The sequence below is a fragment of the Clinocottus analis genome, unplaced genomic scaffold, assembly GCF_023055335.1.
Source record: "Clinocottus analis isolate CAN_PGR_092001 unplaced genomic scaffold, fCliAna1.0.p SCAF_2, whole genome shotgun sequence".
In the NCBI taxonomy this organism is placed as follows: Eukaryota; Metazoa; Chordata; class Actinopteri; order Perciformes; family Cottidae; genus Clinocottus; species Clinocottus analis.
In genome coordinates this window covers 16,442,443-16,468,798 of record NW_027175931.1, presented here as the reverse complement: position 1 = coordinate 16,468,798, position 26,356 = coordinate 16,442,443, and the positions used below count along the sequence as shown (strand labels likewise).

The following is a 26,356-nucleotide window of genomic DNA, read 5'->3' as shown; positions in this document are numbered from 1 at the left end:
ATGTCAGCATTAGGTCAGAGGTGACAGGGGAAGCTCCTTCATGAGAGAAGTGTCTATGGGTGCACCCCAAGTCTCTAAATTGCATCCCCGTTTCCCTCACTTGCATCCTCTTCTTGCGTCTTAGTCCCTCCCACCTCGATGCACGGAGAGACGCAAGGAAACCAAGCAAGGAAAAATATGTTTTTAGAGACATGAGACGTCCTTTCCTCTGAAGCGTCACGTGAAGAGACGTCGGTTTCGGATGACTGCGGCCGACTGACAGCTGATCACAGCTGATCAGCTCGTGTTGCCTGAGCAGCTGTAAACGTGATCAGAGTAACGAGTTGTTTTCTGGTCTGGACCGGTTTTAACCAACATTCCAATAAAAATGCATATAGAATATTGATAAAAATGATGGTATGTTTTTAGTTGATTGAATGGTTTTAAACTACTACTTATATTAATAAAGACATAGTTATCTTCCGTGTCAGAGTGGAGATGTTTTCTCTGTCGTCCGTTACCTGTTTAACAAACTGCATTGAGTATTTATATACTGTGTTGTGTTCAGTGTCCTGGTTATACGCAGGATCGATTACCACCAGAATGCGTCTTACTAATTATTTGCGTCGGTATGTTTTGAAATCCTGATTTTGACATTATAAAATAACCATACATGTTGTAAAAGTGTTTCCTTTCTCCAGAGTTCTGATTTTCTTTACATATGTAGCCGATGGTTTATCTTGCGCCTATATTGTATGATAAGAAAATAAGAACTATTCTGTAATTATGACTATTTGAGTGTAAATATATGTGATTTTGGTTAAATGCTGAATAAATCCTATACATTTACTAAATCACTGTCCTCCTGCTTATTTACATAAAATGGCTGGTTAGCCAACATCCAGTGTGAGTCCTGAACCTGCTCCCAGAGAGGCCCGTCTCTAAGCCCTCTGGAGAGCTCTCTTCTTTTAGCAGAATGCCAGCCAGTTGAAAACAATTCAAGATATTTTTATCAGGGCTGGATGTGTGGCTGCACCCGCCATGAGCAGGGCCCTGCACCTTCTCTGGGTCAAAGTGAGTGAAATCCCGCCCTCAAAGTCCCAGAGAAACCGACTGCCATAGAGTTGACATTTTCATACAATAACGTTAATATATTTTGAATGGCAAGTCTTTTTGTTTAGTTTTGGCTTAATGTTCATGTTAGGTTAGTTAAGGGTTAGTGTTAATGTGGTAGCACAGTCATCTAGCAGGTGCCAGCAGTAGCTAGTGCAGCGCCATGCAAAGTCACTGGGAAACGTTGTGACCCACACGGCTCATGCATCAACCACAAGGTGCTAGCAGCCTGATGCACGAGTGCTTCTCCACTGTGCGTAAAGTACATGGACCAGAAGATCAGAGTGCCAACATTTCCCGTTTTGTGAGGGAGCCCAGACTAAGAGTGGTTCAGTTCAGGGTTAATGTTTTCATTAATGTTATTTCAGGATTAGTGTTATTTTAAGTCTCCTCTGCATAGCATAGCTTAGCAGAACATGCAGCACCTCCCCCACACCTTGTGGTGTTTGATCTCATAAATGACATCACAGATCACATATCAGAGCTTCAAAACAGAACCCAGATTGTAAACTAAACTAACTCTAACGTTAGCATTAAGATAGTTGGAATGGCAAGTCTTTGAGTTTAGTTTTGGCTTAATGTTAAGTTAGTTTAGAGTTAGTGCTAATGTGGTAGCACAGTCATCTAGCAGGTGCCAGCTGTAGCTAGTACAGCGCCATAAAAGTCAGTCCAGGAGCAAAGAGGAGGCGAATGCCTGCTCTTAGCTCCTGGGATGGATTTCATACACTGTGAGCTTACGCTAGAATCCCGGTAAAACCGCGTTATGGAGACATGCGGCGAAAAAGCGTGAGTGCAATCTGTGATGCCTGTTGTCCTAACCAGTCTGGTATGTCCTCATGGAGAAAGTGTGTATAAAAAGCCCTCATAAGAACACACACATGCAAACACACACTTTCCTCTGCAGAATTTAATTTGTTGCTTGGGTATTTTGTTACAGATCAACGGTATCACTCCATATACAACTACAAGTACAGTATTTTGTACAGATCATATTGAAATACAGTTTTCATTGGCTTATTTACAAAACATTTTTTTTATGTACATGTTTTTATGTCAGTGCAACATCACTTTCTTTCAACAAACATCTTACAAAAATGTTATTTAAATTAACACGTCTGGTTCAGATCCAACTGAAATGACCTTAAATAAAATGAGGCTACAGACACCGACAGACTGCTCAGTAGTAAATTGCTCTGCCTGCTGACACTCCGACCTACTCTTCAAGGGGGGTTGAGGGTAAGGATGGGGGACTTAATATATTATTTTACGTGGGTCACAAGATCAGTGTTTGCCCAATTTTATTGGCAAAGTTGAGTTCTTTTGGGCAGAAATTCTTTGTTCCTGGATTACCAAAATTGTACTGATATCAACTGCATCTTTGAGTTGTTGATAATTCAGGCTCAGATGGGTGTGGGAAGCTTAGCGTCACACAAGTTGGCAACACTCACAGCCACAAGTTGACAACTATTGCACCTATAAATGCAGCGAACGTTTCAAACAGGGTTCTCAAGAGCCGAAACCTTCGGACATCGTCTACAGCTTGGTGCAAAGGCAGGAGGGCAGAGGGACGAAAGGAGCCAAGCGAGCGAACATAAATAGCACTCATCTGTACATTTTCATTTGTTCAACAAACGTTCTTCTGCAAAGCAAAAAAATAAAGTTTCATTCAGTGACAGCTGATAGCTCTCTAACATACATCCACGAAGACGTCTCCTCCTCATAATTACAGCAGCTAACAAGAGATTCCTCTGCTGGGATGGAGAGGACCAAGTGGGGGAAACATCTGTTCACAGTGATTAGACTGAGCCTCTCTGAGGAGGATCTCCACACAGGCTGCTACACCACAACGCTCCGCCACTGGACTCCACACAGCCAAACGGTTTCCGACCCGCCTTAATCACGCCAAACCTTCAGCCGGGCAGAGGAACAGAAGGTGGGATTCACTGAACCAATATTTAGACTCGGCACTCGGAGAACAGACGGTAATCTAAACGGGACGGGTTTAGATTTTACAGATCCGACTACAGTCCAGACACAAATACTGGAGCTCTTAACAGACAGACAGACTGACTGGGGTTATTTGTGAGGAATAAGCAAACGGCAAAGTGAAAACATCTTCTATTAGAGATTTTACGCATTTCTTGATATCCAGAGCAATTTCCTTAAAACAACCCGAATAGAAATGAAATACATGTTCATGCATCGTTCCTCTAATATCAGAAACTTTACTCTCCACACATTTTGAAAAGTATGCTTGCCTGTTGCCAAACACGGCCAGCACTTAACTAAAAAAAATATTGATTCAAAGTGTCTCTCTCCATTTCCTCTGGAATTGACACCAAAGGATTTTGCATTTTGATATAACTTTCTTTGTAGGACATTTTTGGCTCCATGGGACTCATCAGGGCCAAAGTAACTCGCTAGGGGCCTTCAGGGGTACCCACTGGGTACAGCGCTACATTGTATTTTATCAGGTATGGTTATGGTAGATAAATGATGCACATTCACTGAGGAACATAAACTGCATAAGTATAATATGAAGTAAAAATACTAAAAGAACTATAACTAGATTTTGACACAAGGCCCATGAGCCTCTGGGATCCTGAGGGATCTGTCCTCTTCGCCTGGTAAGTTATGCCGTAAAATCAAGTCCACAGATGTTTAGAAAATCAAACCAGGTGAGTGCTCCATGTGTGGCAACAAGAAGAGCACAGGAAACGGGATTGAAACTTTCCACCACTGGAGGCAGTAAAACTCTACTTTTCAACTTTGTGTTGAACGCCACTAACTTCACTGAACAAAGTTAGTTTTTCAGGCGCAGCAAATACTGTGTGAGCGACAAGAAAGATGACTGTGTGGACTAGAAAAGATGATACCGCCCGTTCGGGCGCATCAACTTTGATCTGGTTTTACCTGGCCTCCTGTTAGATGAGTGTGTTGCTCAATCAGTGGAGGACTCTTTAGACAGTAGAATGTTAAAATGACAGGTAAAACCACTCTGCAACTACAATGAAGTTATCACCAATGTCCCAACGTTTCAGAGCGCATATACACATTAGCATCACAGACAGGTTTGGATCAGTTAAGAGATGCAGCAGTGGAAACGATCATGTTGCTACAGCGGGAAAACCAGCCTGATGCCTCTGGTAAAGCTGCGAGATTAATTTATATTCCTAACCTGAATTGAAAAAAACAAAAAAAACAACAATAAAATAAGTCTTTTATAAAACACATTTGCAAATAACCTCTTAAAAAGAAGTCTCAAACATATATTGTATATTATTATTTCAGTGCGTCTCTTTTGAAATCATGGCACGCTAAACAAACCCAGACTGATACGCAAGAGTTTTGAGTTTAAAGAAGTTATGTGTACACGCGGGTCAACATTGCACAACTCACCACTGATATTTGGCAGCTGTAAAATGAAACAAGCTTTGGCAAAAACTACTTTTATGTCCATCAGGACCTGTGAGCATGTCAGGAGGGGAGAGGATCGTTAAAAAAAAAAAAAAGATTAATAATACTGTCACAGACTCTTCGTGCCAACAGACTGCAGGAAGCGATGAGGTAGCGTGTGACTTATGTTTCCCTAGTATTCAATATACTAGATTTCTAATGTCAACGTCATGTTAATCTGTGGCATCAAATATGACATCAGTACTTGGCATTTCAAACCCAACCTGTATCCAATCATTGGCTTTGCATTCACACAAGGACAGTCTGAGGCCTCATTGGAAGATATCCAGGCTCAGGTCATATGATAACTCCAGGTGGAAGTGCTTTTCATTTGGACAACACACGTGATAAACGTACAATCACTCAGCAACATCACTTCATGACTTGGCCATACCATGGCTAACATTCAGAGATGCGTTAGTATGCAAGTATAATGTTACATGTTTATTATGGCGAGGGTTGTTCGCAATGGGAGAAGAGGTGGGGGGGGGGGGGGGGGGGGTATTTCGTCGGGCTCAGCAATGTACACGAGTTTAGTGCTTTCACCGGGGCTTCCTTGTTGTCATGGAAAACCTTTGCACTAAAACATGTTGGCAATCAAGTTTAGAAAGTGCTGCGACGCCTCTCTGAGGGCAGGAACCACAGGCCGACTCGAGTCGTTGGCAGTTTATCAGAATCCTTCAGAAGGGGCTGATCGTCTGCTGCTTCCTGCTCAGAGCCGCAGACGGGAGCAGAGAGCAGGTGTCGTGCTGGCTGATGGAAGACAAGGTGCGCTCACTGGAGGACACAGTACTTCTTGTAGTCGGACTCAAAGTCTTCGTCCATGCTACTAGTGTCGGCCATCTTCTTGCCATCGATCTTTGGCAGGAACTGGGAGTAGTCCACTCCCTGCTGCTCGTAGAAGAGGATGTAGGCCGAGTCGGCATCGATCTCCTCAGAGTGCACTTCCTGTGGGAATAGTTTATTAAAACAGGGTTTATGATTGTTCTACTCTAAGTACAGGTTAATGAACCTGTTATGTGTTGCAATATCAAAGACAATTCTGTAAGACATTACGAGCAGGTTTAAGATGTGTAGTGAAATGCATCCACCACTAAGAGGCTCTAAAGTCAAGAATGTCAAACTACATATTACAATGGAGTGCATTACAATCAGTTTGTATACATCTGTTTGAATGGTATTCTGTCCACTGATGTAGAAATTAAATCACTGTAATATAACTGACCTCTTGCTGCCCGGCCCTATTTATTTGAAGGTTCACATATTCAAAACATTCATTTAGCATTAAGCAACTATTGGCTGTACTGCAACCTCCAATTTGAGATGAACGCAGCCTTAGTGCATGCGAGCGTGCACCACTGCATAGCTCAATCGCCAGCGCTCTGCACTACGCTCACAGTGATAGACACTGCTAGCACCGTTACCTGCGAGCTGCCAGCTCAGCCGTCACCATGTTGAGAGCTGTGTGGAGGCTATCACTCTATCATAGATATGCTCTGAAGAACCTTGACTGTCGCTATTGTCTATCAAGCTTTCCAATCCAGCACTTCATTTATGCAGTTGAAAAATAATTCTGGAGGCACATTTACCAATGTGGGCCATTGACATCAGCCTTTTGGAAAGTATGCTATTCATTTAGTAAAAAGAATAAAAAAAAGTGTCCTCATGTCTTACCTTACAGCTGCTGTCATTGTAACAGTACCATTTCTCATTGGGGTTTTTGGCATACGTCACATAGTGGCCTCCTCCCATGATTCCTGAATGGCACTGGCGGCAGGAAACAGAACAATATTTTAGACTTTTTTCAAAACAGAAAGAAGCTCATTATCTGACAGCGACCTTGATGTGTGACATTACTGATATTGCATAGAGGTTGTAGATGGCGTCCAGACACATGTTGTCTCCGTGCTGGAGCAGCGGGTTGTCAGGGTCCATGCTGCTCTCTGTGCTGCAATCGGAGTTCAGTCCATTGTGGTCCCCATTCAGCAGGACCACGTCGCAGTGGCTGCTGGATGCCTCGGTGCCGCATGACGCCTCGGACGTGAGCACCCCTCCTGATCCAGGGGGGGCCGACGCTGCGCTCCCCTCTGTGTCTGACGGGGGCGCGTCGTCCCTGGGCTCGGCCTCAGGGTTAGCAGCCCCGTCCAGGTTCTCCTTGCTGTTAGAAAGGCGGTGCCTGCTGCCCAGCTGGGGCAGGCGTAGCCGGCCTGGCCTGCGGCCTCCGCTTCCGGTCTTGGGGCTTCCACAGGGACTGCTGGACCGGCTGAGAGAAGGCGCTGACTTCCTGCTAGAGGCAGGGGAGACTGTTGGGAAAGACATGTGTTAAAGACATTTCCTTTGCCATCAGGCCATTACCTGCTTTGCTCTTTGACAATTATTTAGTTTCACAAGTTGTTGACTCTTAAAACAACAAAAGGCATGACAAAACAAATACGGAAATCTCTTTAAGAAGGTGAGTAGTCTCAGTGCATGACTGACTAGCGACAGCTAATTGACAGGCATAAATCAAGACATGATACCTTTGGGAAGGTTGCAGAACCCAGCGGGGGCAGAGATGGAAGACAGGTTGTCTTCTCCGACCTTCAGCAGATCCTCGCTCTCACTGCGGGAGTGGAGGCAGTGCTGCACTAGGTCTCTGGGAGCCAGGAAGGCGCTAGGGTCGAAATTCTCCCTCGGGAACTTGACAATCTTCTGGGATTTGATCCAACGGCCATTTACAAACTGGAAGCGCTTCAGGTGGACAATCTGAGGAGGACAACACGCATCACACATGCTGTACATTTAGAACCTACCCCTGTGAGGCCAGAGCTAAGGCCTGGCATAGACTGAGAAGCGTGCCACTGACCAGCATAGGCGGCAGCCTCCAGAGGTCCAGCTTCTTCGTGGCCAGCCGGTGCGTCTTGCACTTGGAGCAGTAGTAGAGCTCGTCCTCACCCAGCTCTTCCTCGCTGGTGAAGGCCTTCAGACAGCTGTCCAAGCTGATGGGCTCAGCCTGGGCCCGGCGGGACTGCTCCACACTGCAGTGCTCCTCTACAATCTGCCAGGAGACCATAAAGGCAATGCTGAGAGGGCTCAGGATGAACTCACACTTTTCTCTAAACTGTCTTTTTCACAACCAGCAACTGCAAGTGCCTTTTGAGGTAGTGAAAATTCAGTTTTGAGCAGAAACAGACAGCTCATGGTTTGACATTTGTAGTTTTTGGAATAAGGATCTGACGTTATGAGTTCAGTTATTAAACTGTATTTCATCAGTTCTGTTTGGCTCAAAATACAGCTAAATACTCACATAGACAAAGTCCACAATACTTATAATATGGATGTAAAAACAGCCAGAGTAGCATTACAACTTTAATGGCACAGACCCTGGATTTTGTGTAACTGAGTGAACTGAGCATTAAGGAACTTGCTGGTTCCTCTGTGGTGAAACGAAGCACCAACGCACTTTCTGTTCAGCAGGTTTACTTCTCTCACTTAACTCTTATCTCAAAATATGCAGAATAATACTAGACTTTATCAATGTGAACCACAGCGATGGATTCATCAACTGCTGGAAAGTCATGATTTAAGTGGGACGAAGGATGATGCATGGAACAATAGCAGAAGAACTCACTCTGAGCCATCTGTAGGAGAAGGCTCATTCTCACTTCTTAAAAGTTGACTATGATTATCTCATTGTAAGGCTCAATGATTTGGGTGAGAGAGAGCGAGAGAGTAGAGTGAGGTGAGAGTAAGACTGTAAGATTATAAGAGTGAAGAGAGAGGAAGAGACAGAGAGAGAGGTTCACATGTTTACTTTGTTTTGGCAACACTATACAATATTTTGGTCGTGCTAATAAAGCTTTACTGGATTGAATTTGAACTGAGTGGTGTTTTACCCTCTCCTGGGAGGTCTGGTAGCGGAGATGCAGGGCGGTGGGGTCCCAGTCCACAGCTATGTAAGCATTTCCTACAGAGGCCCTGTCCTCTGTACACTCTATTGTACACCCTCGGCAGAACCTGGAAACACAGACAGACAGGTTCAGCTGCGGTACATACACAGGTTCAGGAACCAAGACATTTTTAACATTTCTAGCACACTGGTATGAGCCTACTATATGGAAAAAAAGTAAGAATAGGAAAACATTAGGCCCACTGTCTCATCAACACCAGACACATTGCTCCCTACTTGGTGAATCATTGTGTGTTCATGAACCACTCTACGTCTTACCTGTACCAGGGACACCAGGCACAGGAGTTGCCATCCTTACCCACAACCCGTAAAGTGAAGGGGTATTGGTAGCCCATGCTGTCATCACTGCAGGTCAGAGGAAGATAAGAAAGGTGTTCAAGCACACTGTCCGTGTGCATAACATCAATTGAAACAGTTTGTTGTTGAGCATTTTAGACACTGGACAAACAACAATGGCTCACAACGAAATGTGTAAGAAAACAATTTTACAGTCTTATTCTTCCAATGGAGCCCTGTTGGTTGAGACTGGAGTGAATTACAGGAAACAAAGGAGCGGAAATTGATCTTGCTTGTTATGGCCGATAGCGACAAGCTCTGATTCTGATTGTGCAGATCTGCTCAGGCCACTCTTATTCATCTTCTCAGCTACAAGGTCAGTGTAAAGATTTAAAAAAAAAAAAAAATAGCTTAGCTTAGCACAAGTAGTGGAAGCGGGGCTGGAGGGGGGGGGGAAACAATCCCCAACATGTCGCTCCGTCAAATGCAAACAAACAAGCAGGTGTGTTGAGCGAAAGGAAAAGCGAAGTTCAGCCTACCAGTCCTGGGCGTGGTTGCTGGCTTCCTGTGGGGGCAGTGGGCTTGCCAGTCGGGACACCTGGATCCACACGGCATCGTACAGATCCTTCTTACTGGTGTGGACAGTGCAGGGAACTATGAGCGGCATGCCAAATAGACTGGGCCGGTTCTTCTGAGATGACAGGAAGTATAGCTCTGTACGCATCTGAAGGGGCGACACAAACGATGGAGAGGAATGATTTAGAGTCATAAATAAAATAGCATTCAGTCATTCAACTGACGGTAATTGTTTTACACATATTGCACTGTACAATACAGCTGTTTTTGAACATGGAGTTCTCACCATCTTTCTGTGCATGGCGATGATGTATCCAATGAAGGGGCTCTCCTGCATCGGTGTGACGTGTCCATTGGCGACCCCATTGGCGAGGGGCAACTCTGGGTTGAAGGGCACCATGGTGCTGGGCCCACCGTTGGGGATGAGGATGGGCTGAATGCCCAGGTTCTCTTTAGCAGCAGAGCCATTGGCTATTGGGGGTATTGGGGCATCTGATGAAGGTGAGGGAAATAGAGAAGCGTGGATTCAGACATAGCCACGCTGACGAGAGGGAAAAGACAGAGTGTGAGCAAACAGCCTCACCTGTCAGAGTTGGGGAGCTCAGGGACGTTGGCGAACCTGGCACAGGAATCTCAAACGCACACAGGAAGCCGTTAACGGACAGACGGACCTTGTGGTTGTCCTGAGGAAAGTTCTAAAACACAAAGAATGTGGACTTCAGACTGCAGCACTAAACAGTAGTACAGTAACAGATAGCAATGAAATAGAGCATTTAGTCACGTCTGTCTAAAATAATGTGTTTTTTTTGTTGTAAATTTGAGTTCATTTGGTATCTAACTTGGCTCGCAGCCTGATCGGTGGAACAGTCCCAGTACCTTGATGTTGGAAGTATGGACCTCAGCCAGGAGGATCTGCTCAGGCTTCAGACTGCACAATTCACTCAGCTGTTTCTTCAGGCCTGTGTACTTTTCATCCATATTCAACCGAAGGCCGTAGCGTACGGGCGTGGAGCCATCCAGTTTAATGGCTAAGAAAACGGAAATATTATGTGATTCAGCTTGTCCTTTCTAGTACAAAGCCTGTCGCCGGCGACAGGAAGTAACATGCAAACAGGGTACAAAACAAAATTTGATCGTAACGACTTGAATATTTACGCTATCAATGCTACCAACGGATTCTGAACGCTAAGAAGCGTAGCTTTCCAATATCTATTTTTTAAACGGCGTTGTGCTTGTCTGTGCAGATATCATTACAGATCTAAAAGGATCAGCATCTTTCCTTCAGCCGCCTCACCAGTGATCTCCAGATGCATGGAGCTGTCCATGGGCAAGGGCAGAGACAGGAAGTTGAAGGGGTCGAAGCGAGCGCTGATGTGTCCGCAGGTCTTACACTTCACCTGGGACTTGAGCTGACCGTGGAACAGATCGACCACGATGGAGCGATTCCTCCGGAGATGGTTCTCCCATGCCTGTAGAAGGAGGGAGCGTTAACACACAGGAGCGCTTGGATGATGGGTAGACTGCTTTTGACTTCTGAAGATGTGCCGGCTTATTACCTTAACATTACCTAGTCCCTCTCCTTGACTGTTACACTAATTAACTATTGATCTTGTAAATGAATTAATCTAAATGTGGAACATTTCATACGTGCTACTCTGCCCACTGTGTCACTAACTGCACCAGTATTGTAATAAAAAATATAGTATTGTAATGTTATGCGAAAAATAGTCTGGTGGAGAGGGAAGGAGATCAAAGACATGTTGACTTTTCCTCACTTGTATACAGGGGTTCGTAAACAGAAATGGAGTTGACTTTTTAGGGCAAAGGAAAATGTAACTTCTTTGATATCGAGGACTGAGGGACAACAGGGCAAGCACATACCACGACTAAACATTTTTCTTTGTATCACCATGGCGTGGAGGCATATCCCTCAACATTTATAAAGTAAGGTTGTAACTGTTGTTTCATTGAATCTTGTGTCACAGACTGCTCTGAGTAGCTGCTGCATACTTTTCCTTTCTTGCAAGAAATCAATAGAGAAAATCTTCCATCATATTTTCATCTCATTTTGTCTGTGTTTGAGGGTGAGACTTAGCGAGAGCTCAATTCTCTATGACCTCTAAGCGGCCCCTTGCGCATTGTCATCTGATAGCTTCAAAAAATGTAAACGTTTTCATTCCTGTTTAGCTGTAAAAAGAGTGTGTTTTCTTTGGCGAGCGCTTGGTTTTGACTAATTTTGGTGGTCGGGTCACAAACGTTCTCACGGTACAGCTATTGCTCATTTCAAATATCAATATCGCTCAACACCCGAGGTTCATTGCAATTGTAGATAGTTGTATTTGATGAGCAGTGTGATCTCTGACCTCAGAGGCCACCTCCCAGTCAGGCCGGCCATCGCTGTCCTTCAGCTCCACGTAGGGTTTCTCATGCACCCTGTTGAGATCTTCATGGAGACCATCCAGCAGGAAGGCGAGCAGCTCCTGGGAGTCTTGCTGCTGGAATCCATTGAAGCGTGGGGCATACTTTGCTATTGTCCACTGGAGAGGAAGTAATGACATCATAAACTGGATATTTTTATAACCCTTCAAAGCATTTTAAAGACACTTTGTTTAAGTGCTCATGTAGCACTTAAACAAGTTTGGACAGCACAAAGATTGTGAATCAAGACGGATCAAACATGACTCCAACTGATGAAAGGCTTTAACTTTTCATGAAAAAGACAGTGACGAGGCTGCTTACCCTGAGTTTGAGTGGAGCAATGTTCTTCTGTGTCCCGCTCCATAGCTCCATCGCCAGGTCACCATAACACTTGGCCATGTGACCTCGCATCCCGATGGGGTTTGTTCTGGAAATACACCAATGAGGGCCGGTTATAATGAGGAGCTCAGGCTGAGGGTGGCAAGATTTAAACCAAGTGATTGACTTAAATTGCACCTGTTGAGCTCATAGAGGTGTCTCCCTGAGATGAAGTAGTCCGTGAGAGGCTTTGTGTTGCTCACACACTGGATGCTGGAGTTCATGAAGCAGGTGTTGCCAAGGTTACTGAGGCCAGTGGCTCCTTTCTCTGTGGGAACTGGGATGGAAAACTGTGTGTAAAAACCCTTTACTGAAAGAAACACACTAAAAAAGGCTGACAAGTTTTTCTTTACTAACCAGCCTCAATGATGTCTGTTACGTATTATGCACATTACGACAAACCTTTATGTAAAATATTACATATGTGAATTTGTGTTTATATATATAATGTTTATATAATCTCTCAATACACTGCAGTTATTTGTTATGTATATGTTTCTATGCATATATATACACACACACACACATATATACACATATATATACATATATACACATATACACATACACATATACACATATACATACATATACATATACACATATACATACATATACATACACACACATATACATACACATATACATACATACACATATACATACACATATATATACATACACATATATACACACATATATATATACACATATATATACACATATATATATACACATATATATACACATATACATATATATACACATACATATATACATATACATATATATACACATACATATATACATATACATATATATACACATACATATACATACATATATATATACATATATTTTTTTTATTTTTTTTATTTTTGTATATCTGTTATCCCTGTTCTTATTCATTTTATAATGATAAATAATAATAATTAACAAAGTACTTTGTATTTCATTTCATATGTATCTCTAAGAAAAAGAGTCAACTAGTTATTATATTACAGTAAATAACATTACGTTTTCATGATTAAAAGATTTAATGGAGCACAGTTAATATCCACCAATACGAGCTGACTCCTATTCTGCCTGGTAACAAATGCACAGTGCGATGAGCGTCTCTCTCCTAGCTTACCTTTGTGCCTGTCCATCTTACTGCTGTTGGCAATGAAAGACATTTCCTCAGGCCAGCTCATGTCTTTGTTCCGGACTGTGGAGGAAGAGAATAAATCAGTTCACTCGGACAGTCATGTTCCATTATTTAGAATAACCTGTAATATAATCGGTTTGGTTTATTCTGCTTATCAGACCTTCAATAACTAGCTGCTGCTCATCATATATCTTCAGGCTTTCCAGTGTGTGATCTTCATCGTCCAGGAGGGTGAGGTAATTCTGAAAGACAAAGAAATAACTTTAGATTCATTAGGACAATGAAATAATGACTGTTCTGCATCAGTTTATTTTTAAAGATACCATCAGACATGGTCGTATTGACCTGCTATTAGCTGTATTGTTCCCATCCACACTTTGTGGGAGGTGTGTATACATTTTCTGTGATGGAATGAGACCTGGCTGCTGGTTTGCCGGCTGGGAATTCTATTTAACATTGATCAATGTAGGAATATGCGTCATGTCAGCACAAAACAAAAATTATAAAGGTCTTGGAACTAGATTAGACATGGGGACAGGTTTAAAGCTAGAGCCTCACACACACCCTGCTGATATTGTTTCAAATACATTAGCACAAAACACACACAAAATACATGTATTTTGTTTGGATCCCTGGAGTTTGCCCGTTTAAAAATCATATATTTAATTATTGCCAAAAAGCTTGCCTTGAATTGTGAACTAAAGTGAAACAGATGATTTTAGGAGTCAGTTTGCCATAACCGGATTGATCTTTAAATGTCTAACCTTTCATGGGAGGTATTATGTTTCGTGACCCACCTCACTGTTGTAGAGCCAGAGTCTCATGTCCTCCTCCTTGATGCGGAGTCTTTGGGACAGGTAGAGGTGGATGTCCTTGATGGTGGCCATGCGGCTAAAGCAGCCTGTGTAGGCCAAGACCCTCTTCAGGGGAGCGTTAGGGGAGGGCACGCTACCTGCTAACAGGTAGGACAGGAACATTCACAAACTGAGCCAAGCACCAAGCCGCAGCACAAATTTGGGGTTTGTTCATCTGACTTTTTCTGAGCCGGAAGAATTTCAGTTGTGGTGTAAATATCCTTGTGTGTTTTAAAACACACACAAATTCACAACAACAGCATTCTTGTGACTGAGGATTAGTTGTAAGGAAGCAGCAAGAAGAACAGATTTGATTTGTCAATCAATTTAGTGGATTAAGTGGACTGCGTTTGGATTCAATCACATACAAGCCAATCAATAGCAGTCCTGGTTATTACAAAATAAACATATACATTTAAAAGCTTTATGCAATTGGTTTTAACATGATTAATGAAACTATCTGATTAAATCTGATTTGTAAATGTTATTATTTCCCATCGACACAGCTTTGCTATTCAATTCTACCACTCGACACCTGTTTGAGTGCTCTACTCGGGCTGTTAGAAAGACATTATGCGAAATATGATGAATAAGTAGATCAATTTGAGATATTTAGCCACAAGGGTGAGTCCTAATGCCCAGCAATGACAAGCCGCTGTTGATGAGTCATGATGGTAGCCGAAACTCCCCAAGGGTCTAAAACCTGATATGTTGGCTTAATTTGGACCAGCACTCACGCTGAGTGCTGATGCCTGATTACCCTGATGGACGTCAGTACATCTCCACTTTATGCTTTATCATCTGCTTTCTTTTTGCAGTGAGACATTTCCAGTTCGTCTTTATATCCATTTAGCCATCATGCAAAAGGATAAATGCCGGAGTGAAATCTAGCTTAAGCGAATATTAGCGAGTGAGCTGGTCTATATATAGTCTTCTCGTTGTGAGAACATTGGATGTGAATTAACCCCTCTCTAAGCCCCGCACTCCCACTGCTACTCCTTCAAGTAAAACATAAATAAAAATGATTTACTTATAAAGCAAAAGCAGCATGTGTAAACTCTCAGTAGCTAACTGATGAAGTTGTTTGAAGTACAGAATCACTCGGATGTGGACAATTATTTTGTTTGCTTCTCTCAATTATGGTTTGCGTTTTTGTGTTGTAATTTTTATGACTGTAGAAATACCGTAAAATTAGATTTAAATTTGATGAGTTTTCAGGTGTTTCGCAAAGCACAGTAGAGATATTATGATCGTGTCCAGATGGTTTCAAATATTCGTTATGTTTTTCATGATTTAGAATACTACTAATGCAGATGAGTGGAGAGCACCGGAACAAGTGTTGTCAAAACATATAATACTTGAATAGCAAGCTCTGTGAAGATTGAAATAGTTTGAATTATACAACTTTTAGAGGGATCAGCAGTCTTTCCCCTTCATTGGCTATTGGTTCATCCCACTGCCAGCTCCAGAAGCCTGCCAGGGCTGGATCAGTCCACTTTAGGAGGATTAAGGGGGGAGAGGGGAGTGCGGGGTAGCTCAGTGAAGCGTTTGTCGACGGCTTGCTCTGGTCTTGCTGCAGGCTTACATTACCTCTTGGCGGGGGTAAATACGGTGGGAACATTCGCAGGCTGGTCATACCCATATTGACCCAGATGTTGGACTGGGGGGAGCGCGTGGCCGGCTGCTGGCGGAGGAAGAGGAGGTAGCGTGGGAAGAGCTCCAGCTCTGTTTGGCCTATCTTGCTCTCCAGGATAACCTGCACGGGTTGAAGGGAAAGTGTTATACTTCTTATGCATTGAAATCAAAGTCTAGAAACCTGTGACCAGGGTTTGCCTTTAAGGCCGCATCATTAGTTGATTTCATTTATTGCCTTTTAGTTATGGTCCGTTATGTGTTCACACAGACTTTATTCAAGAGCTGAAAGCTTGGACTCATAGAAACTCACAGGTAACAGAGTTCAATGCACAGTTTGGGCTTTATTAGCATTACTGCATACAATACAATGTTGCTAAAGCATGTTACTAAACAACGAAGCAAAAGGCCAGGAAAAAACAAGAGGCTACAGCTACCTTTCTCCCTCCATTTTAACTGAGGCCTAACTCTCTCTCTCTCTCTCTCCTTGCTGTGGGCGCCTCATCCTACTTGTTGGATCTGGATCCCTGTCCCACAGGTGATCCAGCCTTCTCTTTCTGTGCTTGTTTCATCCTCCTATCTGTATGATTACTGTGTCTCAGTTTTTCTTCCTATGCGTCTGTGTAGCCGGTCCTTGTTCCAGGGTTGTGTGCCTCAGGCTCTGGTGAAGCTTCCCCCCCCAGATCAAGAAGGATCAATACAATATGCCTTCTTTCAGTACAAAATGCCTTCTTTCTTCCCAAATCAACAACTGACATCTAGTTCCCCAATGACATAATTAAGTGATATTGTTTTGATAAAGTTGTTTTGATCATCTTAAGCTGGCTTTTGGTGAACCATGTCTGATTGCCTGTCCGCTTGTGTTTCTTGCCCGGCTGCCCTGGCATCACAGTGGTAATGAGGCTCATCAGCTGTTGGGAGGATGTGTATTACAGACTGCATTCACTCACCGGCCGCGGCAGGCTAAGGTTGGCACCGTACCAATGGTAGAGTGCCCTCCACACCGGCTCTGGCACCGTCTCAAAGTCTCTGCCAGGCACCAGCTGCAAGGAGTGCTTCAGCCTGCCACCCTCCATGGTTAATGTCGGGGCCTGCAGGGGAACAGTACAGACATCAGCATTTCAATACGTGCACTAAAGACTCTACTCTGCCTACTTGGATTACAGATAATAGACAAAGACAGCATCCTAATGCTATGCACAGGCTGGCAGCCTGCTATCAGTACAGCATGATGTAGAGATAAGACAAAAGAAAAAGCACCATCTGTTTCCTGGGAGCCTTTGCCAGATGAGGAGTGCCTACTAATTAGAAATCTCAGATGGTTTTTTTCTGTCAACCCAAAGAAGAAGATGGCAAAAGATATTCCTCTCAGTTCTCTGATGTAACCATCAGGTTTTCAGCTACAAAGAATAACACAAAAAAGTGCTGCAAATTTTACACAATCAGATTATTTTTTACACAATGAAAATGTGTATTGAAAATATATATATCTGATTATACATTTGTATTTGTTCGTCAAAATATATATATATATATATATATATATATATATATATATATATATATATATATATATATATATTTTTTTTTTTTAATAGTCTTTATTCACAAAGCGTGCAACACATTATGAGCATCTCTTACAAGAATTCCATGAATGTGTCCCTTCACTTTTATACATCAACACTTTGTTTCTTAAGCACATTTCACTTAATTCAGATACGTTTCCTCAAATTTTAATGGCACATTTTGGAAAAACCTCTCCATTTTAAGAATTAGGATTGGACTGACGTAAAGCGCTCGGTGAGCAACTTCAATGTTCAGAGTCTCACTCACTGAAAGGACGAGACAGAGATTGATTAACCGTGTGATTAAAGGACGACACACTTTAACCCCTGAGCCGTCTCTAAATAAAGCTGGAGACAGGACATGGAAAGCTTAGCTTAGCTTAGCATAGCATAAAGACTGGAAGCTGGGTGAATAGCTAGTGTGGCTCTGTACAGAGTTAAAAGTACTTAAATGTCGATGAACAGATTCTGCATTCACTTGCATGATAACAATTTATCTTTTTATTGGTTTTAATAAGCTTTTAACTGGCTACTTACATCGCCTCTGAACTCCAACTCATCTCCAGTTGCTAATGGTGGTGTTACCAACAAGCCCTCAGAGGCCTGGTTGACTAGACTTAAAATACACTTTGGGAACTGCATGTAACCAAGGCAAAATTGATACTGGGCATTTTAATGTGTTTAAATGGGAACTTCTAGACAATGTCAATTTGCCAGACAGTCAGTCACAAACACACTGGCTTTGTACTGATCATCAACAAAATAAACTGACACACACACACACACACACACACCTTCATGGGGTCGGTATTGACCAGAGGCTGGTTATCGATGGCTCCAGGTCTTTGTGCTGCCAGTTGGGAGGGGAGGTGGCCGTTGGCTCCAGAAAAACACTGATTGTTGTTGTCTGATACATTGTGCTGACGGGCAAAACAGCTCTCTGTAGCAGAGGGAGCTACCTGGGGGCTCAGGGCTGCTGGGACAGAAGAGATGTGCAGGGGCAACCAGGCCACACAAAACAGAGAGCATAAAAAGGTCAATCTATTGTCTAGTTGGAATGCTTGATTATATGTCTAAATAAAAAATTCTGAAACATGCAAGCCCTTAATGATACATTTATCTCATGATTAATTGAATGATGGTTCACAGTTAAGGATTCGATCCATGGGGCTTTTGTAAAGTCACTGCCAGTAACTTTCATATTGTGTGGAGTTTGGCGGTCCTTGTGGACAAATGTGGTTGTGTTTCCCTGAACCAGATTCCCTTTAGAAAATCTCCTATTTTACAGCAGCAGAGTTTCATCTGCACTCTACTGAGTGAAACGTTCTAGTTGTTGTTATCATTAATAATATTATTATGTACTATCAATTGCTATGTGAAGTGTGTGAACTGACCGATCTCTGTGGCCTCTGAGGCGCTGGAAACAGCATCCGGTGACCTCTCCTCAGTGGGGCTGACCAAGCTGAAGGTTCCCAGTCCTCCCAGTCTGTCTAGTGGGGCGGGCTCTATAATGGCTGTAGTCATTGGAGTCCGCAGCGAGTTCAGAATGGATGGCTGCTCCACCACGATGCCCTTATGCTCCTGGACAGGGAGACAATAGCAGGGACTTCCCTGTCATTGTTTAAAGTGATATCTGTGATTAATGTGTCGTTTGTTTTGGTGGTAGTCACTGCTACTGTCCCAGACAGTGTGATTGTGCAGGATGCAGTAAAAACCTTGTCTCATCAATATATGGAAGTATTATCCAAAACTGCAGCATTGGCACTTTTGAAAGTTAGGGAATCGAAATGGAACACTTACAGAAATCTGTAAAGCGGGGCACAGCATGTGAAACGTAAACCTTCACTTGGGAGTAATGATTGGAGTAAATGTACCCAATAATGTAAACTGTGTGTATAAAACGTTACATGTAATATTCTGCCCCAGTTAGAAATGATTTTGTGAAACGAATATTGAAGATGACGAAATCTAGATTTCTTTTAACCAAGAGGTGTCTGACATCATAGACCTAAGGTCAACACTATGAGAATTGTTTTCTCAGTGCTTGAGCAAGTTGAAACTTTAGAAGCACCAATGCATTTTCCTCTCTTCAGGAATCGTAATAAGATACTGAGCCCTCCTAAGTCAGTCTTTACAACAATACACTTCATTTAAGGTGACGTAGGCTGTGACATTATTAAAAAAGGAAAAATGCACCACCTTTTACAAAAAGGTGGTGCATTTTGTCAGGGTTGATGGACATGTGGATGTGCATGAACACTGATTGGATATCTACATGGATGTCCAATCAGTGTTGATGGTAATTGTAGCCGAATGACGCAACAAACTCCTCAGTACGACCCAGAGAAGTTTGCAGATGCAAAATCTGTTGTTCTTCCTGCATCAAGAAAATTCATTTGACATGACGGTGACGCAGATGGAGGCGAGGAAGATCCACAGTTTGCATTTCAGCATGGATCTCCGTCGCGAGTCGTGCTCTAGATGTTGCTAAAAAAATAGAACTCTGCGGCTGTATTGCAAACCAGCTACGTTTTCAACAGCGTAAATGGTAATCCCCAAATAATAGTGGAGGATGTCACAGACGAGGATACATTTCACAGTGTTTGGGCTGACTAAAGCCGTATGTATTTGGGCCAGAGACGGCCGATGAAACGACTCGTTGCCAGAAGCACGCAATGCATCCTGGTACACGCAGGCACTGCCTGCATGGCTCAACATAACACGTCGTTAGACCACATTTACGGTCGACAACAATAGGACGTCCACATAAAAAGGTCACATTTTCCCTAAAAGTACAATACAGTTCACACAGGTAAATAGTAGTGTAGTGTTAATATCTCGATCGACACGTTTCACCTTCTTCAACTTGACTTACATATTTAACGTAGTCTTTCCACTGCTGCCACCACAGCATGGAAATGAGAAACCAGTTCTGGCTTTGCTGCAGCCCATGCCGGCTCTCCCTCTCCAACCAACCCCTACACACAAACAAACAAAGCATCCATCAGGCCCAACAGCATACACTTCAATGTTGTGTAACGACATGACGGGTAAAGAGGACAGGTAGATACCTGATGATTTGTCCTTCCTCCTCAGGACTACCAGGCCTGAGCCCTAGGACTATGTGGCAGACCTGGACCAATAGAAATACACAAAGATGGTCAGGAAACAACTACTGCATATATGAGTTGAACAACTACTGTACAGTATGTGGGTGTTCTGACCTGGAAAAGCAGGTTGAGGAACTCATTGGCCAAAGCACTCTTCACACTCCATATCTGGTAGTCTTCCAGGGTCAAGTGACCCAGCTGGTGAGAAGCAAAGAAAACACAGGTCACCATACACTCATTTACTGTTCTTAAAGTATTCACTGCTTTGAGACCTTGAGCAGATGGAGGAACATCTAATTATCTGTCGTGGTCATTATTGAGGAAAATAGCTCAGCGGTAAGATGAGAGGGAGGTTGCTGTGAGTGTACTGGGCGGCTCCCAGTGACAGTATGTGAAACTATAGGAATGTAGCTGTAGGACTGTAGCTGCATCAAGGTCATAAGATCTAGTTATATTATCGGGTAAAAGACAAAAAAAGGATTAACTTTCTGACAGCTGAATCGATGATGATTCTGTCTCACCTTGGTTGTGTCGTGCATCTTTAGGATGCCTTCCACTATGTCTGTCACGCTGCTGTGCAGCTCCTGCAAGGGAACAAAAGATATGAGCATGAAGTAGAAAACACCAAGCACCTTATCCTAACCTATTGCTGTGAGAAAGAGCCCGACAGTCCCCAGTGTGTGAAAATGTGAGATGAGTAATTCTTAGGATTCTGGGATGATCCTCAATATCGATCTGTTTTCTAATGCCATGAATTAGAGATGCACTGGCCGATCAGCCTCAAATATCAGAATGTATTAGCACTAGGGCTGTAAAATGATTAAAATTTTTAATCAGATTAATAACATGTTTCTGTGGATTGATCATGATTAATCACGTATTACCGATATTCTCGATATATTTTTGTAAAAACGTAAAGATTTATGATAAAAGACGGATATATACATTGTCATTTATACATTAGGCTGCTGTTGTAAACAATGCAGCTATAGGCCGTGAGGTGAACCCCGTTATGGTTTCATCCGCTCCACAGTCGTGCATCAATGCGATCTTTAGCTCATAAAAAAAGAACGAGTCGTGCTAAACTACCAAAAAAAAGTTTGTCGCTGAAATTCCAGTTGATTATTGATGCAGCGATGTTTTATGCAGAACTGGTTTCTTCAGAGCGTAACAGGATATTCGTCGCGAGTTGAGGTGACAAGGTGCTCAGTGTTGCCAGATTGGTGATGGCGTAGTATCGTACAAAGGCTCTAAATGGTTGTATTTGGAGGATAATTATCATGTATCTGGCAACCCTGAGATTGGTCGACCAATGACAGTTCCCTCTACGGTCAGAGGTCGCGCAAGAAGATGATCGTAAGATACCGTTTTAAAACTTGTAAGGGCGTAAAAACTAGTTTGTGAAAGACTCAGAGAAACACAAATATCACACGAGGCAAAATCCCGGACGTTTTTGGAATCCCTGCGGGACGCAGTTTTAGGTCTGGAAAAGAGGACTTGTCCGGGAAAAAGAGGACGTCTGGTCACCAGGTAATTCTCATTTCTCACAAAAGTCCAGTGATCCCCTGTCAGCGCCATATGATCCATAGCAGCCAAGTCATTTCCCTTTTTGTTCTTCCAGCTTCATACAGCTCGTGGACTTTTGTCATGATTGTGTGTCTTTGCGGTGCTTTGATGCTCAGGTCCTCCGTTGCCACTCGCAACACTTTGGTGAACCCCTCATCCTCAACAATATTAATTCCGCAACTGTGCTACTCAGCTTGTTACAGGCAGACTTAGTGGGGATTTTTTTTTGTTGTCTAGTGAGGCTGGTTTGACGCATTCCTCTTGAACGCCCCTCGCCGACCAACGCATGCTTCACGTTGAGATGTTAAGGCTGGTTGTGCTGGTGAAACGACAACGTCTTCCCGAGTGAACATCTGACATCTACGCCTGACTGCATTAGAGCGGAAATAGTTAGAAGCTCATCCTGCGCATGCGTTAAATGAGTTTAAAAAATTAACGCATTAATCCTGTAATTTAATTATAATAAGTTAACGCATTATTTTTCACAGCTCTATTTAGCACACATGATGATAGATGGATGTTGCACACACAGCAGTACACGCACAACAGAAATGTTTGTGTATGTGGCCAATTATGGTTCTTAGAAAGAAAGAAAGAAAAAAAAAAACAGAATCAGCCAAGAAAATTGCATTCGGTGCATTTCTACCATATGGATAGTTTCAGTTTCAATTCCTTTGGTAATCCCTGCTCTGTCCTGTCCTTTTAGCCTACCCAGCTTTTTCATCTGCCATCATTACAATAAAATGAACTGCCATGAAATCAAGCTCATTGAAAACAATTGTTTAGGAATTTCTGCCAGATTTGATACTATTGTCTGCTCACTGACTATGTCTTGAAATCTTCAGTCACAGACTCTGCACTGATGGGCTGTCCACATGGTTCAACAGATTCCTTAGGAAACTCTGACCTCGACCATCCATAAGGATGCTTTCAAAGGAATAGAGTCCAAGCTGTGTTGTCAGACTGTCTTGCACGTTTCTGGACACAAACACCACCCCCACCATGTTTGCGCACAGCAAAATAAACATGTCAAATATTTTATTCCCAAAGATGGTTTCTGTCATTTTAGGTAGCTTCTTATCACGCTGATGTATGGTTATTTCTGACAATGTGTTTAGTTTAGTTGGGGGTGTGATGTCATCATCATTGACAGCTGTGATTCTCTTTTGCTAACAAGCTGCATCTGTGTACGGCTTAGATGGGTTCTGGCGGGTGTATGGGCGGGACCTCAATCATAACTGCACAGACTTTGGTTCCAAAACACGTCACCAATGTCAGACACTGGCTCCCATATCCTGAATGTATCGGCCTCACTCTCGCTCTGCGGGAGGAAGTGAGGTCGTGTAAATACTCAATGGTATGAACTTACAGGGAGTGTGTCCGTGCGATTATCCTTCCACACTTCCAGCAACGCCACCACCATTTCATGGAGTTCATCTCGAGACAGAACCCCATCACGGTCCACATCAAACACTTTGAAGCAAACTGTCGGTGAAAGAGAGCAATGCAGGGGTGAATAAACAATATGGTGATGAAGAACGATATTGTCTCGAAACTCAACACAGACCGTGAAGCACTAATGAAAGTTAGACAACAATGAGCAGCACAAATCAATCCTTGCCCAAAACATTTTTTGCTGCAAAGAAGCGTTTTGGATATATTTATTTATTTATTTTTTCATTTAGAGTTTCCTCCTGTAAAAAGATCATTTTATTTTTTTGTTGTTTCCGCTGCATTGTATTATTCTGTACTTAAAATAATCAAATCAAATCTTTGTTATTGCTTACATTTCTGCCTTTCAGCAACGGGCCCCCTGCAACACGCAGAGAGGCCACACGAGATCTCTTTGAAGTCGATGTGATTGTCCCGATTCTCATCGAAGGCGTGAAACAAGCCTGGAAAACAACATCAATATCACATCATTCTTATGAAAGAGGGATTGGATTTAAAAGCCAGAAGACTCACACTGGTTCACTTTGGTCTCTGTAATATATTTATCTGGATGCACTTGACATCCACATGAGAAATAAAAACAAATGCAGGTTCATCTCGTCTTACCTTCACTTAGTGAGGCATGGATGGGAGGAGAGACCAGTGGGACAAAGGTTTCTAAATCAAAGCGGCCGGTTCTGGACTGGGCCTTCAGTAGCCAGTAGCGCTTCTCCAAGTCTATAATGTCCGACTCCTCCACTTCAGGGTTGGAAACAGAGGAAGCAAACGTCAAAAATAGAATCAGTGCTAACTGTTCAGAGGAATCATCTCTGTGGGTTTTCTAGTGCTGTTCAGAAATGTAAGAAAAGTATGAAGCTAAACTATTGGAATTATTACTTATCAACAAGCTATGACTAGCTTTCAGTTTACACTGCATGTTAATGTGGCTGACTATAATAATAAGATAACAAAAGTATGTAAAATCTTGTTTTAAAAATGAACATATACGCCGAGGCTCATGATGTAAAAGCAGAGGTGAGTTCAAGTAGCAAGAGCAAATGCACTGTTAACATTAAGGGTATTTATACTAAATACATGTCACAAGGCTAAATAGCAGTATACTACAGGTAGGTACGATACGGTACAGTATATGGAGTCAATATCATATAAACGTTATACATGATGTGTTACGGTTTCAGTCGGAGTCATTTATTTAATCATCAATAACCATTTGTGTTCAAAGTTGATGGTCCTGTTTATTTTATTCACCTGCTCGTTTACATTGTGTAAAGAGCAGCCTATCTTCTTAAACAGGGTAAGGGATGCAGAGAGAAACCTGCTTAACACGGCTCGATATCTCATGCTCGAGAGTCCTGATTCCATGACAACAATGAAGATAGATCAAAACAAAAATCTGTACCTTTAGTTATAAGTTATCAAATTCAAGGCCAAACTAAAACTGAAAAAGATGTCCTGCTAAGTTGGTTTCCACAGCAGACCATCCAAAACGCACTGGGACTGGAATAAACCTTTACAAACATAAGGATGAGACAATTGATCATTCAGTCTGTTGACAGACAATGCATCAACTACAAGCTTAATGATGCACAAGGTTACAAGTCAAGCAACCCACTTCTACACGTTGTGACATGGCGAGGGCCAAATTTAACATGACAGTGGTCATGATGCCACAGCTCAACTGAGCTGGGCTTATGGGTGGAAGGGTATTTGATACAGATCAGACCAATATAGCATATGAGGCTCTGCAGGGTCAATGCACTGGTGTCCCTTTTGCAACACGTTAATCCACAGCTTAAGGAAATAGGATTCAGCAGCTAGTCACCTATCCTTTGGCACGGAGCCAAAACGTATGACAGGTGTCAGTTCACAGAGACAGAAAACAAATGGCAGTCGATTCCTGGCAGAAATCGGACTGTGACTTCTCAGCCAGGCTATTTAACAATGTCTATTGGTCACAGTTCCAGTCAGATGGGATGTGGTCGAGAATAATAGGCTGTCTGAAAGGGGTATCCTCTCTTGTCCAGGTTCTGACTCCCTGTTGTCCAGAGGTGAACATCAGGGCCGTTACAGTTGGCCTTTATACCGCCACTGTTCAAGCCTGCTTTCTGACGCAGACAGATATTCCCAAAGATCAGAAGGAAGCACAGAGTACCAAATCAGTGATTTAGACTGGATGGACATGGCTTGAAGGGAAATAACATGGCTGACAAATTATTGAGGACTACAAGGACGAAGGCATGGAGCGAGCGTTTTAGACTCATGACTATCCTTCCGTCTCAAAGCTGAATTGGAAACTGCTGCTAACTCAAAACAAAAAAGGAAAGAACATGTCTTAGGGCAATTATCATAAAACAAGCATAGGCTCACCTACGCAAGACTAAAAAGGAAGCTTTAAATATCCGCTTTTGTAGTACAGCAATGATTAGTCCGGTTCGACAAAGAGGGACGTAAGTACTTGTGTTCATCATGCTGAGCATTCCTCATGACAGATGTGCTACCGTCTGACTTCTAATCTATAAAACTCATTACCCGGACTATAGATTGCGTCGCACACATCTTCCATATATCTCAGGGTCGCGCCCTGCTTCTACTAATATCAGTGTAGCGCTGGAGGCTACATCAATGTCTTATGCTGGATTTCAAAAGTTGTAATGATGGCCGAATTACAGTTAGGCAGTTTACTTTGGCAAACGCTTAACTATCCTAAATGCATTAGTGGTAAATAAGCGTAAAGACTTGTCCTCCGGCCACTGCTGGAGTGCAGATCCCCACCGGACGTTTGACACAAGCTTTTGGTACTTGTTTGTTTTCAATCATAGGTTCCACCAACAAATCTCAAATGTTTCCATAAAAGTTTTGAGGTTTGATATTCAGCCCTATTCTCA

At 42.7% G+C, this 26,356-nt stretch overlaps 1 protein-coding gene across 4 annotated transcripts in view; it reads right to left on the bottom strand.

Annotated features, from left to right (window-relative positions):
* Positions 1–1,981: 1,981 nt before the first annotated feature.
* The window catches only part of usp32 (ubiquitin specific peptidase 32), a 51,159-nt gene continuing 26,784 nt past the window's right edge, over positions 1,982–26,356 (bottom strand). The window contains exons 6-34 of one of the 4 annotated variants that reach the window (XM_068584277.1): positions 24,078–24,209; positions 23,807–23,914; positions 23,389–23,504; positions 20,975–21,037; positions 20,568–20,651; positions 20,415–20,476; positions 20,219–20,321; positions 18,738–18,954; positions 18,138–18,316; positions 16,729–16,869; positions 15,785–15,902; positions 14,090–14,247; positions 13,453–13,534; positions 13,278–13,352; positions 12,284–12,422; positions 12,089–12,194; positions 11,713–11,886; positions 10,644–10,818; positions 10,226–10,377; positions 9,933–10,044; positions 9,636–9,841; positions 9,313–9,497; positions 8,756–8,842; positions 8,424–8,544; positions 7,394–7,585; positions 7,068–7,293; positions 6,406–6,851; positions 6,223–6,315; positions 1,982–5,496 (exon numbers count right to left, since the gene is read on the bottom strand). In XM_068584277.1, coding sequence (XP_068440378.1) covers positions 5,323–5,496; positions 6,223–6,315; positions 6,406–6,851; positions 7,068–7,293; positions 7,394–7,585; positions 8,424–8,544; positions 8,756–8,842; positions 9,313–9,497; positions 9,636–9,841; positions 9,933–10,044; positions 10,226–10,377; positions 10,644–10,818; positions 11,713–11,886; positions 12,089–12,194; positions 12,284–12,422; positions 13,278–13,352; positions 13,453–13,534; positions 14,090–14,247; positions 15,785–15,902; positions 16,729–16,869; positions 18,138–18,316; positions 18,738–18,954; positions 20,219–20,321; positions 20,415–20,476; positions 20,568–20,651; positions 20,975–21,037; positions 23,389–23,504; positions 23,807–23,914; positions 24,078–24,209 — 4,226 coding nt within the window. In that variant the 3' untranslated portion in view covers positions 1,982–5,322. The remainder of the gene's footprint in view (positions 5,497–6,222; positions 6,316–6,405; positions 6,852–7,067; positions 7,294–7,393; positions 7,586–8,423; positions 8,545–8,755; positions 8,843–9,312; positions 9,498–9,635; positions 9,842–9,932; positions 10,045–10,225; positions 10,378–10,643; positions 10,819–11,712; positions 11,887–12,088; positions 12,195–12,283; positions 12,423–13,277; positions 13,353–13,452; positions 13,535–14,089; positions 14,248–15,784; positions 15,903–16,728; positions 16,870–18,137; positions 18,317–18,737; positions 18,955–20,218; positions 20,322–20,414; positions 20,477–20,567; positions 20,652–20,974; positions 21,038–23,388; positions 23,505–23,806; positions 23,915–24,077; positions 24,210–26,356) is intronic. The other 3 variants (XM_068584278.1, XM_068584280.1, XM_068584281.1) reach the window with 3 other exon arrangements.